At 41.5% G+C, this 14,194-nt stretch overlaps 1 protein-coding gene across 1 annotated transcript; it reads left to right on the forward strand.

Annotated features, from left to right (window-relative positions):
- The first annotated feature begins 324 nt into the window (after positions 1–324).
- lrrc4bb (leucine rich repeat containing 4Bb) lies at positions 325–8,840 on the forward strand. Its single transcript, XM_033612262.2, has 3 exons — positions 325–740; positions 4,662–5,278; positions 5,394–8,840. Exons 2-3 carry the CDS (start codon positions 5,036–5,038, stop codon positions 7,386–7,388), a joined length of 2,238 nt encoding a protein of 745 aa, XP_033468153.1. The 5' UTR covers positions 325–740; positions 4,662–5,035; the 3' UTR covers positions 7,389–8,840.
- The last annotated feature ends 5,354 nt before the right edge of the window (positions 8,841–14,194 follow it).

A 14,194-nucleotide genomic window follows, 5' to 3' on the forward strand; every position in this document is an offset into this window, starting at 1 on the left:
ACATAGGGAGAGACATGCTGACTCAATTTATCCTGCTGATCATTCAGTGCTGCTGAGTCATATTAATGAATATGTCACTAGGCTATATGCATTACATGCATATGTTGGAGAGTAGACTAAAACAATCCAGACTATAATGAGCCCTCAATATTCAGAGAGGATAAATGTTGAAATCATCTAAAGAATGAAGGTACATCCATAAGTCGTTGGTCCTTCATCTGTTCTTCTAATGCTGTCTTAGTGGGATTCAGACGGAAACATACGGAATGTGCGTAAAGAGCCGCTTATGCTGGACGCAAAATGCTCTGCCCACCGGGCGCCGTCGCGTTTGCTGCCTGCGTTCCTCTCCAAGGATGATAAGGCGCATGGATGCACTCGTCCCAGACCTCGTTCCCTAAATGTGATAATACTAACATCATTTTCCTCCAACGACCCTTAATCTGATCTCTTGTTTTTTCCCCCCTCCTTCTCCCCGTGTGTGTGAATGTGTGTGTGTGTGTCTGTGTGTGGATTGTGTTCATCTTTTAACCTGCCATCACTGACTGTAGCCCCCCGCGTTGCGTTGGCGCTGCGGAATAGCCTACAAGAACAAGAGCCAGCTTACAGCCGTGGAAACAAGCGAATCAATTTAGGGGAAGAGGAAAAAAGGAGAGACAGCGAGGTTGGAAAACTGGCGATCGGGAGAAAGGGACGAGGAGAGAAAACCATCGACCTCACGCCGCAGCCGCCGAAACATTACGGTACGTGTATGTTGGGTTGTACAGGTAGAAGGGACTGAAATGGCCGGCGTAATTATTGCATATGTTACCTAATCTGCACGGATGCTGGAATCAGTCACGAGACGACAAAGATTGGATGATGAAACGCGCAAAGGTCGCACAGATTCATTATAACTCGAGTAAATAATTAATACCAGCAAAAGATCCAGTCGATGTCAGTGGAATAAAGCTGTGGTGGTGCTTGCAAATGTATTGAAATAACATTGATTCTTATGTAAGCCTGTGCGTTTCACATGTTCACACATATAATTTTGGAGGGGAGAAAAAGGAGAAAAGGAAAATGGTGAGCCTATGGATTGTTTTTTTGGGTGCAGTCATGTTGTCATTACCCTGAAGAGAGAATGGATGCAAGCCATTTTGTAATGCAGCATGTGCAGAATTAGGCCTATTCAGAATTTCAATTGCGTTCCGAGAAGGTGCGCCGTAGTGAGCGCAGCTGCATAGATGAATAAGGCCATTCTGTTGAATTGTAGGAGATATTATGCTAGAGGCTATATGATGAGGAGAGATTGCAGATTAGAGGTTGCGACTGCAGGAGAAAAATGGTCAGGTTGTGCCTTTTTTTTTTTAAATCCACGAGTTGATATCAGAAAATTTGGGGAATATATAAATCATCAGCTGAAAGTTTAAAATATTTGGCATGAACCTGCATTTTTATTCCTCTCTTTAAAGGCGCTGGTTGTTACCATACTGGTGAAATGCGTCCCATCCTACCCCTGATTCCCACGTCCTGAATCAATCTAGTGTTGTCATAGTTACAGCAGATGATGTTGGCCCTGCTGCACCTGTGTCGCTTTGTGTTCATTCGAGACCATCTGTAAATACATGAGGTCTAATTGGGCCTTGTGTAGGCACACAGGAAGCATCCCACAAACCCCAGAGCCTCTGTGTTTATTGAAAACAACACCACGATTTTTGCCTCTTCATAAACCTTAATGACTCTGTTGTGGAGAGCATGGGCATTGATACAATCAGGCGCTTACGATGATGTGATTGGTTTGTAGCAATTGGTCAGCAGCTTGCAGCTAATTTGTCTTTTCACGACTGAGCGCTTTCTCAGGCCTGATCGAATAATCAATATCTACATGGTTGCAATCTGCTCTTGACATGGAAAAACGGCTAAGATCAGGAAAGAGAAATACCTTTGAGTGAAATTGGATGGAGGAAACGACAACAACAACAATGCATCCTGGATGTCTCAACCATGTCATAAAGCTAAAGGAAACACATTTTGCACAAGGATGAGGATGAAGGCCTCTGGCGAAGAGGAATTGGCCCCTCAGATGAGTCAAGGTGTAATGATCTAAAAATAAAGACCATCATCGGTGTGTGCTGTTGTTCTTGTGGAGAACTCGAAGATGGGGAGGTCAAGGCAACAGGCATCCTGCTGGCAGATTCAAGGTCTCTCCCCCCATCCAATTTTACCCTGTGTGGTGTTTTACATAGATTGTTTTTACTGTCTCCCCCATAGTGACTTTTGCCACCTAATGCAGAGACAAAACATCAATTTGTTCAATAGACTTTTTGTTCTTATTCAATATTATATTAAGGAAAAATCAAACAACTTATTACTGACAGCTTCCCAAGGCTTGTGTCTAATGGGAAATGCATCTTTTCTGTATTGATGCAATGAAAGAAACACCATTGCAATATTTTTAGACCTATATGAGAACATATTTTTGCTGAATACAACTGCCCAAACTCTATATTTGTGCATTTCAAGAGTGGTAGAAGTGGCAGGAGAAATTAAGAAATGGCACTCTTCAATCCCATTCACCTGCTGTTATCTACAAAACAGCCCCATTGGAATTAAAAAAAGAAAAAGCACCACTTTACCAGTGTATATAATGCTCCAGTGTATGAAAAACAAATTGTGTTATGAGAGCTCTGGTGTGATCAATTCTTTGACCAGCTAATGATGTTGTGTTTTGATGCTAACATGAATCATTTTTCCGTTGAGCTAAAAACATTGTAGCTATCAAACCGTCACTCTGGATCACACACAAATCTGACGTCTGGGGGAGACATTTTATTTTTTCAACTCACAGTCAGATTATTGGAATGCATAATTACCTGCTGGATGGGGATGAGAAGGAGAGTCTTCAAGGAGGGACAGCGGTGTAAAGAACACCATAATGAGGAGTGTAGCAAAAGGGGCTAGGTTCGTGAATCTACATTTTGTGATTGGAGATGGTGTTGTTTCTCTGTGGCAGTTACAGTTAGGGTGGTTGTAGATATGGATGTGTGAATATCTGTGTGTGCTGGAGAGAGAGAGAAAGTCTGTGGGATGTGCAGAGCATCTAAAATGTCTATTTTTAGCACACACTCCCTTATGAGCTTTCTTAATAGCTGCTTTAAGAGTTCTCAGAGCTGTGTTTTTAATAAAGACTGATGTTGACCTAATCCTCAGACCTTGTAGATATTAAGATTCATGACAAATCTGCTCCCTCTGTTGTGATATTGAAGGCCAAGGTTGAACTATGTGCTTTCTCAGGTCTCCCTGCACTTATCCAAATGTATGTTTTCATATGTAGTCAGTTTCGGTTCCTCTCGACAGAGGCGTCAAGACTGTTGATTTTACATGCGGTGTAACACCGGATGCTGTGATGGGAATCATCTTTAAGTCAAATATAAGTTGATTTTGGCACCACAAAGGTGCTGTTGATCAGTTTTGAACAGCAAATGTTCATCAGGCTCAGCTAAACACAGTAATGTGGAATAGGGCACTGGACAGTAAAAACACAAGATGGTGAGTGAGCAGGTTGCCACAGCAACCGTGTTTCTAGGAGCGCATGCATCGTCGCTGCATAGGAGAGGAGATGCTAAGGACTGCCATGGAGCCTTTTTTTTTAAAAAAGAAAATAACCTGTTTATTAGAGAGTACAAACGTTAGGAGAATGTATCCAAGATGTAAAATATCAATAATGGTAACACAGTGGTGATATAAGTGACATGTAACAGAGCTCGTCTCATTTGTTTTCAACAGACAGCACAGGCTTGTGACTGCGAGAGTCACAGTGTTGAACATAATGTGCTTGAGAAAACAATGAACACTTTCTTTCTGGTCTAATCATTTAAAGGGAAACTGCCCAACCTTTTCTAAATTTAGTGAGTCTGCTGATGCTTGCAGCCATTTCTGTGCGACACCAACCACATTCACACACTTACACTAAAAGTATTTTTGTACCATCTTTTATTTTTCCTTGATCACAATCTAGTTGTTATTTTCATGTTTGGTTCATCAACTTTAGTGGCTGGGGATCTTGTTTGACTGTGCGTTGCTTATTGTGCACAGCATGTGCACTGCAGTAACGTTTTAGAAGTCGAAAATCATTGCTTCATATCTTAATTGCTAAATTACTGCTGCTGCCTTGTGATGGATTGCGTGAATGCCTGCATTAACCTTAGGTCCGCATGAATCCCGGCAGCAGTTGTAATTGCATTCAACAACTTGGCATACTTTTAAATGTGAGATTCTACTTCTGTCAGTATGCATCTGACTTAGAAGCGTACCAGTATCATAAAGTATACAACGAGACTAATGGCTCTGCTGCAGCACTTGTGACCCAGCTTGAGGTTTTAGGGTTTTGTGGCCATTTCAGCCCATGACCCAGATGTTAAGTTCAACCTATGAAGAAAATGGCAGCTGACTCACCAGTTAGGCTACAGGCCACAATTTGAGAGCCACCTCCTAAGAAAGAGAAAAAAAAGCCTGACCCAGCTTGTCATACACTCTGGCGACGGGGCATTGTAATATTTTAAGATTTAAATTCAGTTCTGGGAATACATGCATGTATGTGCTAGGCTAATATCTTAAAGCTACTGCACTGTGCACTTACTTGACCTCCTTCCTCTCTCTCCTTTTCTCTCTTCCCCCTACAGTGAGAAGCAACAGCCTCAACAGAGACAACACATTCAAGAGCAAACCCTCCCCCAAATTTCACTTCTGTTCTAATAATTGTCATGGGAACAAAAAAATACAGAGTTCCCTAAAATGACTTGTTGAAAAGAACAAGGTGTTTGATAGTCAAAGAAGCATGAGCAAAGTAAAATAAGAATATATTAATAATAAATAGAGTATTTAATATAACATTACACTTTTTCCCCTCACCATTTTTAAAGCGACTTCTTGAAGGAGAAAAAAAAAACAGAATAAGAGCATAAAATATGAACATCAAAAGAAGCACTTAATTCCCCCTGTTTGGAGGTGACTTATCAACATCATAGCAATAGGGGTGGGTCATGACTCAGTTGCCATGCGTGTTGTCATGGTGACCAGCCCCTGTACCCCTTCCCCCCTCCTCTGGTTGGTCCAGCTTTTGTTGTGGTTTCACAACCATGGACCTCAGCTGACAGAGGCAGCACCCCCTTGCCCCACTCCCTGTACCTGCTCCAATCAGGCGAGCCGTGTCATCTGTACAAGGAAGAGTTTAGATCAAGTCCCAGACAGTATTTCAGAGAACACAAGATACCTCAATCTACAAGAGAACACAATTCAGGTAAATATGGCTTCACCTACAAACTGACCATGAATTCAGAGTGAATTAATAAATGTTGACAGCAGTAATTCTGATGTTGCTACAACATGCTTCCGTGTTTTTGTTTCCGTACCAGGTGATCAAGTCTGACACATTTAAGCACCTGCGGCATTTGGAAATCCTCCAGCTCTCCAAGAACCACATCCGGCAAATCGAGGTGGGAGCTTTCAATGGCCTTCCCAACCTCAACACTCTGGAGCTTTTTGACAACCGCCTCACAGTGGTGCCGTCGCAAGCCTTTGAGTACCTCAGCAAGCTAAGGGAACTATGGCTACGAAACAACCCCATCGAGACACTGCCGGCGTTTGCCTTTCACCGTGTTCCCTCTTTACGCCGTCTCGATCTGGGGGAACTCAGGAAGCTGGATTTCATCTCAGAGGCTGCCTTCGAAGGTCTGGTCAACTTGCGCTTCTTGAATCTTGGCATGTGTGGCTTGAAGGACATCCCTAACCTCACCCCACTAGTTCGACTAGAGGAGTTGGAGCTGTCGGGGAACCAGCTGGGAATAGTCAGGCCTGGATCCTTTCAAGGCCTGGTATCACTTCGCAAGCTGTGGTTGATGCACTCCAGAGTGTCGGTCATTGAACGCAATGCTTTTGATGACCTCAAAAACTTGGAGGAGCTCAACCTTTCCCACAATTCCCTGCATTCTCTGCCCCATGACCTCTTCACCCCTTTGCATCAGTTGGAGAGGGTACATCTCAACCACAACCCTTGGGTGTGCAACTGTGATGTGCTGTGGCTCAGCTGGTGGCTGAAGGAAACAGTTCCCAGCAACACCACATGTTGTGCTCGATGCCATGCGCCCCCAGGTCTAAAAGGCAAATACATAGGGGAGTTAGACCAGAGCCACTTTACCTGCTATGCCCCAGTGATCGTTGAGCCGCCCACTGACCTCAATGTCACTGAGGGCATGGCCGCTGAGCTGAAATGTCGTACTGGAACCTCGATGACCTCTGTAAATTGGTTCACTCCGAATGGTACTCTGATGACCCACGGATCATACCGAGTTAGGATCTCAGTGCTTCATGACGGCACGCTGAACTTCACAAACGTGACCGTGCAGGACACCGGGCAGTACACCTGCATGGTAACCAACTCCGCTGGAAACACCACTGCGACCGCCGTGCTCAATGTGTCTGCTTCAGACCCCAGCAACAGCTACAGCTATTTCACCACTGTCACTGTGGAAACAGTGGAGACAGTGAGAGGAGACGAAGAGAACTCAGCAAGACAGTATATTAATGAGACCTTCATAGATTTCCCTAATCCTACTGTTCAAAGAGGGGTGTTAGAAGGCCGACCTGGCATCACTATATCGCCTTCTCTCTCCTCTCTTTCCTCACTGTCCCCACGAGCCAACAGAGCTAATGAAAATGCAGTGACTGTGTCCATAATGGATGTAACTAACATTCCAGGTCTGGATGATGTAATGAAAACAACTAAGATCATCATCGGTTGCTTCGTGGCCATTACCTTTATGGCAGCTGTAATGTTGGTGGTCTTCTATAAACTCCGGAAGCAACACCAGCTGCACAAGCACCACGGCCCTGCCAGAGCCATCGAGATTGTCAATGTGGAAGATGAGATTGGAGCTGGGGCCGGGAGCGGCATCTCAGGTGGTTCAACAATCAACTCTGGCAGCGGAGAAGGAACCCTAAGGATACATCATCCAGAGATAGTCAACCTTCCCAATATTGGCCGTACAGATAATCTCAACCATTACTACAAGACCCATCATTTCAACAACAACGTGATGGGTCTTAGTATTGGCTCCGAGGGGATGGGACCAGGAGGGATGCTCAATAGCAAGAACCAGCAAGGCCAGGATATCCCCATCTCCTGTACCTCAGTCCCAATCTCTACATCTAATTTGCTCTCCTCATCAGGCAATGGCACCAACATCAACCCCTGTTCTATGTCCCCACCGCTGCCAATGTCTCTCCCCATGCCTACCATGGGCTTACATGGATCGATCAAGGGTTTCATGGGCCAAAACCAGAATCCCCAAATGGAGCCTCTTCTCTTCAAGGGAAGCTCGAAGGAAAACGTCCAAGAAACTCAGATCTAAAAACAAAAGGCGAGAGTATAGAGAGAGAGTGAGCAAGAGTCGGAGACAGAGAGGGGATTGATGTTGGGTTTATGCGTGGAATGATTAGACACTAGAGTGCATTGACATTACACCAGGAGAGAGGATAGACTGACACGGCAATACACAAACACATAGACTTATCCGTGACAGTGTACTGAGCCAAGGATTACCACAATGGGCCACTTGTATTTGTAGTAACGATCATGGCCATGGAGATCAAGGAATGGACATTGCTACAATGTAAATCTGTGCCAAAGCAAATGTTTTTTGCAGTTTCTACAAGCTGTGTTCTCATAGGGAAAAACTAGCCTTTCAGAGTAATCAGTCCCCAAATCGTTGTTGGCCGGCAGAGATGAAAGACATGCACAGCACTTACCACACTGAAGATCGGAGATATTACAGAACAAAAATCCAAGAGACATTTTTCTTCCACACAAAACACAAGCCACACTCTCTCTCAAGTGACTCAATAGACTCCCTCAAGGTGACAATTATGTAGGCATAAATAGATGGACAAAAAGGTACAGTGCAGTACAAACTACTGTGAAAAATCCACAAATTATATAAATATATTTTCATTTAAATATGTATCATTGCAGACTCCGATGCAGAGATATTTTGGGGTGGATGTATAAGCTGGTATAGTTTGTTTCTTTGTGAATAATCAGGGGCGGCGATGGTGGAGGTTGGTTATGATACATGTTTTAAGTTTGGCTACTTCTCAGAAACATAAGGGCTCAATTGCAACACTCATTGTGAATCTTTGAATTGGCTTTGTGACATGAAGTCCATTTAGGTTGTAGAACAGTAAATGCAGATCTCTGTTTGACAAACTTTTTTCTGTTGCTTCAGTAATAATCATGACAAACTTTTGTGTTCTGAGAGTGTATTATGTATTTTGTAAAAGCCAGCTACTTGGTATTTGAATCGACAATTCTGATACTTAAATGCCAGCATCAAATAATGGTTTAAAAACGATGTTCCACAAACAAGGAAAGGTGATCCAATGCAAAGACCTGTATGGGTGAAATAAAGTGTTGACAATGTGTTATTTGAATCAGATCAGTAGCCAGATATTTGCTTTTAGACAGGAATTTGATATGACCTCCTTGCTCATGGTTACCATAATCATGCCATAAAATGCTGTCACAAGGATGATTAGACATCTATCTGCAGCAGCATTCAAGAAGGGATTAAACATCCATCTTAGGATGATTGGAATGAGTGGAAATGTACAGTATATTAATAATAATAATGTCTGGTTGTATGACAATTGTAAGATCCACATTTTTACAGTGTAACTTTCATATGTTAAATGCCATTTACGCTTCTTGCGTTTCAACTATGTATTTCTTTATTTTTGTTAGTTTGATATAATGTGTACAGTTGTCTAGCCATGTATCATTACGTGTGAAATAAATCAATCATATATTGGGTTGTGGCGGGTCAATATGGCAACCACACAAGTAAAGAGTGAGACATTATGCAGGCCTTGGTGCTAAACCTGGATTGAATGTATGGTTTGTGGTTTAGCCATTAGTCATCCTGGTAATGATAGGTGCCATCTGCTCTATTAACATGTTCAGACAGGCTTTTAAGGTGCTCTCCTATAGATGTACACCACTAGTTTTGCAAAATGAGTGTTTTTAACAGAACTAGACGATGACTTATCCTTAATGAAGGCGCTTTTGTCTGAAATTAGCCCTCAGTAGGCTTCTCCCATGGCGATCCTTTAATGTTAGTTTGAAAACGGGAAGAAGAATTGAAAGAACTATATTTAATAAATTATTCTTTTTTCACTTTCATCAAGCAGGAGCCTAAAATGTTTGTTGCAATTGAGCACAAACTGGACCAGTTATTCCAGATAAATGTACCTGAGATAGTATTATCAACAAAATCATATCAACAAGGTTTTCAACTGTAATGCAGCTCTGTATGTGATTTTGCTGTTCTTTTTTTCTGTTGCACCCCTCCCTCAGATCTATATAAGAGCTGTTTTATGTGAGTGATGATGGTTTTTCTTATCGGCAACGAGCCCACACTTATTGGAAGAAAAGGAACACTGAGGAATAGTAATAATAGTGATGATAATGTGAGTGATGGTATCACACAAAACCAAACCAGATTGCACTGTCACAGAGGTTAATCCATGAAAGGAGCATCTTCCGCATCAATGCACACCACGTTCGTTCTGTTTAACAGCAAACATCTGAGCCATCTTTAAAAAAAAAAAAAACATGTCTGGTTATACCTGCAATACCACTTGTAAACTGATTGATCAAATAACTCAGGCTGTCTAAATTGCAGCCATGTTTTTTTCCTCAACTTCCTGGCCGTGAATCTCATTCAAAAGCATAGTAAATGTAAATGTGTTGCGACCCCACAGAAGGATCTAGTGGGCAGGGTTCAACCGTAGCCCCACAGAGACACAAATAGAATATAAATGAAGGCTAAAGACACAACATATGGGCCGCTCCCTTGATGTGCTACATTTGGTGGCTCTGCCGTCGGATTTCAAAGAGCATACTAGATACCTCCTTGTGTGCTTGTGTGTGAGGGGCGCATTCCTGCATGTTAACTGTGGAACAAAATCTTCTTACCCAAGCGCTGCTGTGTTTTATTAGGATGGTGACTCACCCAATCAGCAGAGAAATGTTCCTTTCATACCTCTGGACATGCTGGCAACATGCACAGTTATCATCATTATTATTAACATTTGGAGGAAATGCAGAAGGGCTTTGTTACATCTTAGTATAGTGGCCGCCATTGTACATATTGATGCGATTTAAAAGGAGGCTCATTCTGCAGCAGTAATGTTAATAACAAACGTATGACCCCCTTTTAATGAAGATCACAAGCTTGAGACTGGAATTTGAATATGTGCATATTGGGCAACTGTACCTCGCTGTATTATATATATGGTGGTGAATTGATGCAGCTTGGCTACAGATGGAGTACTGGCATATGTGTGTCCTCTGCACCATCCGTTGCTTACAATGGATGCTTCAGCCCAGATGACATTTCTTGGTTTGTCGGAAGCAAAGCTCCTTAATGAAAAGGATTATCATATCTGAGACACCAAATTGCAAGACAAGAAAATGGACTGACCTTTTGGTCCTTTAAAGGTAAGCTGTGTTGTTTGATAAAACAATGTAAAAAAAAGAAAAAAATGACCTGGGTCCATTTTAAAAGCTTTTTAAAAAAGAGAGGGAGAGAACAGTGTTAAGCTCTAGAGAAATTTAGATTTCTTTAATACAAAATAATGATAAAAAAAATGTCATTTTGTGTTTTTTTCTTTCTTTCTTCTTTTCCAGTTGTTGGTTGTATCTCAGTATGTGATATTATCAATTTGGGTCTTTATGTATTGTCATTAAATGTAATTTTTTTCACGCATTCATCCAGGTACACAGTGTGGCAGAAGAGTGTATTTCTTCAATTATGGCAAAAATCAACATGTGCTGTACTTGCACTTCAATGACTGTCATGCAATGACTGAGAGGTATATTATTTCACTGTTTGCTACTTCTGTGACTTTGGTTTTGACGCCCGCTGTAAGGAGTTATTCTGCTATTAGAGACATATGCCACTTTTCATTCTTTGTTGTGATTTCATCCTGCAGAGCACCACAACTAACTAAATGAGAAATGAGTTAACAAGTTTAACATGACGATGTTTCAAATAAGTTATTGCGTGAAATTTTATAAAACAAAATGGAAAAAAAGTCCTAACAACTACTGTGTTGACACTGTATTTTGTTGCTATTATTTCTGTCTTTTCACACCAATTTACTGAATCAGCAAACAGGAAATACACTTTCAAAATACGGTTATACTTGGAAGCAGTTGGCCTCTTGTACCCCTATGTGCACAGTGTGTAAAAGCATGCAAAAGTCATGGGAATATGTAGCTATAGGGAATTTTGGAAATTTCTCGAACTGCAGATATCCGTAATTATGGAACAAGAACAAACACAAACTTCAAAGATTGTATTATAAGGTGGTAATTTTCTAGGAATAAAAACATCTGATCTCGCTGATTGAAATCCTATTAACAAATCAGTTGGCTAATTGATTAAGAGGGGCGGCTGTAGAGGTACAGTCATTCAACGCAACACTATTACATCCTGTAATCACTGCAGCATGGCAACCGCCATAAATCAAGTGGTCCATCATGTTACATTAACGTAATTGTACATAAACTCTGCCATTTTTTTTATTATTAGCATGCATTGTGAATTTGCAAATCTGACAAATAGGTAAAGGGAAAACAAACAAGATTAGATCCATTTAGTGAATAATTAGACATTTCCTATACACAAGGCAAGGGTGAAAGGAACTGAGTGGATTTAGGTTATGTTGCTGACATCTCCACATGAAGTGCACTAACTCATTTTTATGCCAGCTAAGAATGTGCAGGGCTTAATTAACACATCATTATGACTGGTTCTTATCTTGAAAGGGTCAGTTCGTCTGCATGTTCCAGTCCAGATTTGATTTTATTTTAACTTATTTTAGACTCGTAGGTAAACTGTATAGACTATCACAGATGTCCGCTGTGCAGTGCAAGTCCAACCCACGTTACGAAACAGCAACCTCGAGGGATTCATGTAACAACAAATGCATCAGCCATGAACCATGGCAGTGAATTGGAATGATATGTTTAGATAAATTGTTTGGGCCTTACAGCAGCGAGATTGTATTTGAAATGTCTTAGGGGGCACTATGTAAAGTCATTTTCTTGAATGTAATTGTTCTTGGCTTGTACTCTGGTCCCCAGAGAGCTCAGTCCCCCATGAGACTTCTTGGAAATAATATTAAAGGCCTGTATGTTGAAGTAGCAACAGAAACGACAGCTACAGTGTACTATGGTTACATCATAGTATTTTCTAACAACTGTAACCCAAAACAAAGATAAAAAAACAAACGTTCTGTGACACCTTGAGGTGACTAATTTTCAAGGAGATTATTAATATCTGTGCTCTGCAGCTTTTTGCCGTTTCTCAGCTTGTGGTAATAGTGAGCAAACATACAATGAATGCTATATGAAGTGGGGGTGAAGTGAGCACAGAGTGTGCATGCAGCAGAAAAGAATACATTAATATGCACTGAAGATGAAAGAGAAATGCTCAAATGCAAATACATTCAGAGCGTTCTGTGATCTTGGCATGAGTGTAATGTGATGGAGAAGGTTAATTTTGAATTAGAAAAGGTGGAATTTAAAAATGCCAGTTCCAGCCCCTGCAGCATAAAGCAACCGTATCCACAGGAGGTGCATTACCAACATAAACTCCCCCTTGTAAATCCAAGCTACGCAGTGTATCAAAGAGAAAAGAGGAAAACCGGATTCATGTTTGGGAAATGTAAAAGTGCATCGACATCTCTCTCTGCGCGCCTATGGTGCAGTCATTTTCTAGAAACCCACAGTGCCTGCACTCGCCTCTCCTTTTCTCTATGCTGTCTTTTCCCTTCAAATTCAATAACCCTCCCAGCTGTGTGTTTCTCCAGGGATTCCCCAGCTCCCCTGGCCCACAGACAGACTGCAGAGTCTGTGGGGACACAACATAAACTCTACTGTGAAGCAGAGGTGTCAGAGTCTGTGGGCTGCATCTCTGCTGATTGAGGAACCATGAAAATGTGACAGCCTTTTATTTCTTCACACTTTAAAGGATGCAGGGGGGGGGAAACACATGTGCGTAATGTGTTTGATACAGCCGTGTGGGCTGCAGGCATAGCGAAAAAAAACTAAGTATAGATTCTGTGGCCTATTTAGGCATTGTTTATACGAGGATGGACTACACAGAACCGTTAGCAGGCTTAGCTCGGACTGAGAATCCAAAGTATTATGGAAAGTGTGAGGAAAAGATGACAGTGACCCAGTTGGACCTACTTTGTGTGCATGGATAAAAGGGAACCAGAAGCCTTTTGATTTAAAACTTTGCTCTTTGTTTAAAGATTCAGTCTTTGACTGTTATTACATGAAACTATGTTGGTGAATTATGAGCCTACTGTTCTCAGAGGGCTTTCTCACACTGTACTGATCATACTTTGCTTTTGTTTCCGTCTATATTTAGATTTCCCCCTCTTCTCCCAGTATCATTAAGAGCCATGCGGCAGATCATTTGGACTTGGGAATATTGTTTCCTTCCTCACCCAAAGATCTGAATTAATAATCCAGAGTGAGAGGATACACAAACATACTTCAGGGGAGGATGTATGTATGTAGTGTACTTCGCGAGCACTCAGGAGCCCCAGACAGTTCTTCACCTCTACAGGGGATAAAACACTCAACCTAACCAACAAGACATGTCACCCGGAAAAAAAGCAGTGTTTGTTTCTCTTTCCATTAAATGCTGCTGAAGTGGTGTGGAATAGAGCTGCTGTGTATACGTGTCAATGGGCTTAGATTTCTCTCATTCCCAAGCACTGCAAGACCTAATAGTTTTATTTATTAATGTGTAACATACATTTCTTGCCCTTAAAGTCAATTTAAAATCTTAAAAATGCTGCAAATTTTGTTGAAATCAGTCTGATTATTTCACAGACTCTAATTTACTTTAATGGGTCAGAGACAAAAATATCCCTCTTGATGCTGTAACACTGTTTAAAAAAAAAAACCAACACAGCGCACAATGAGCTACTTTATAATGCGCCCTAATCACATTACATGTTACCAGAAATAACAAAAAAGAAAGCGGTTTGTGCGCGAATATCTCACAAATAACGCTTGTTTCACTGTGGGCCTTTTGTAGAAGATGAGATTTGAAGTAATTACTTTCCTATGAATATT

This window comes from Epinephelus lanceolatus, chromosome 21 (genome assembly GCF_041903045.1).
Source record: "Epinephelus lanceolatus isolate andai-2023 chromosome 21, ASM4190304v1, whole genome shotgun sequence".
NCBI classification, from domain to species: Eukaryota; Metazoa; Chordata; class Actinopteri; order Perciformes; family Serranidae; genus Epinephelus; species Epinephelus lanceolatus.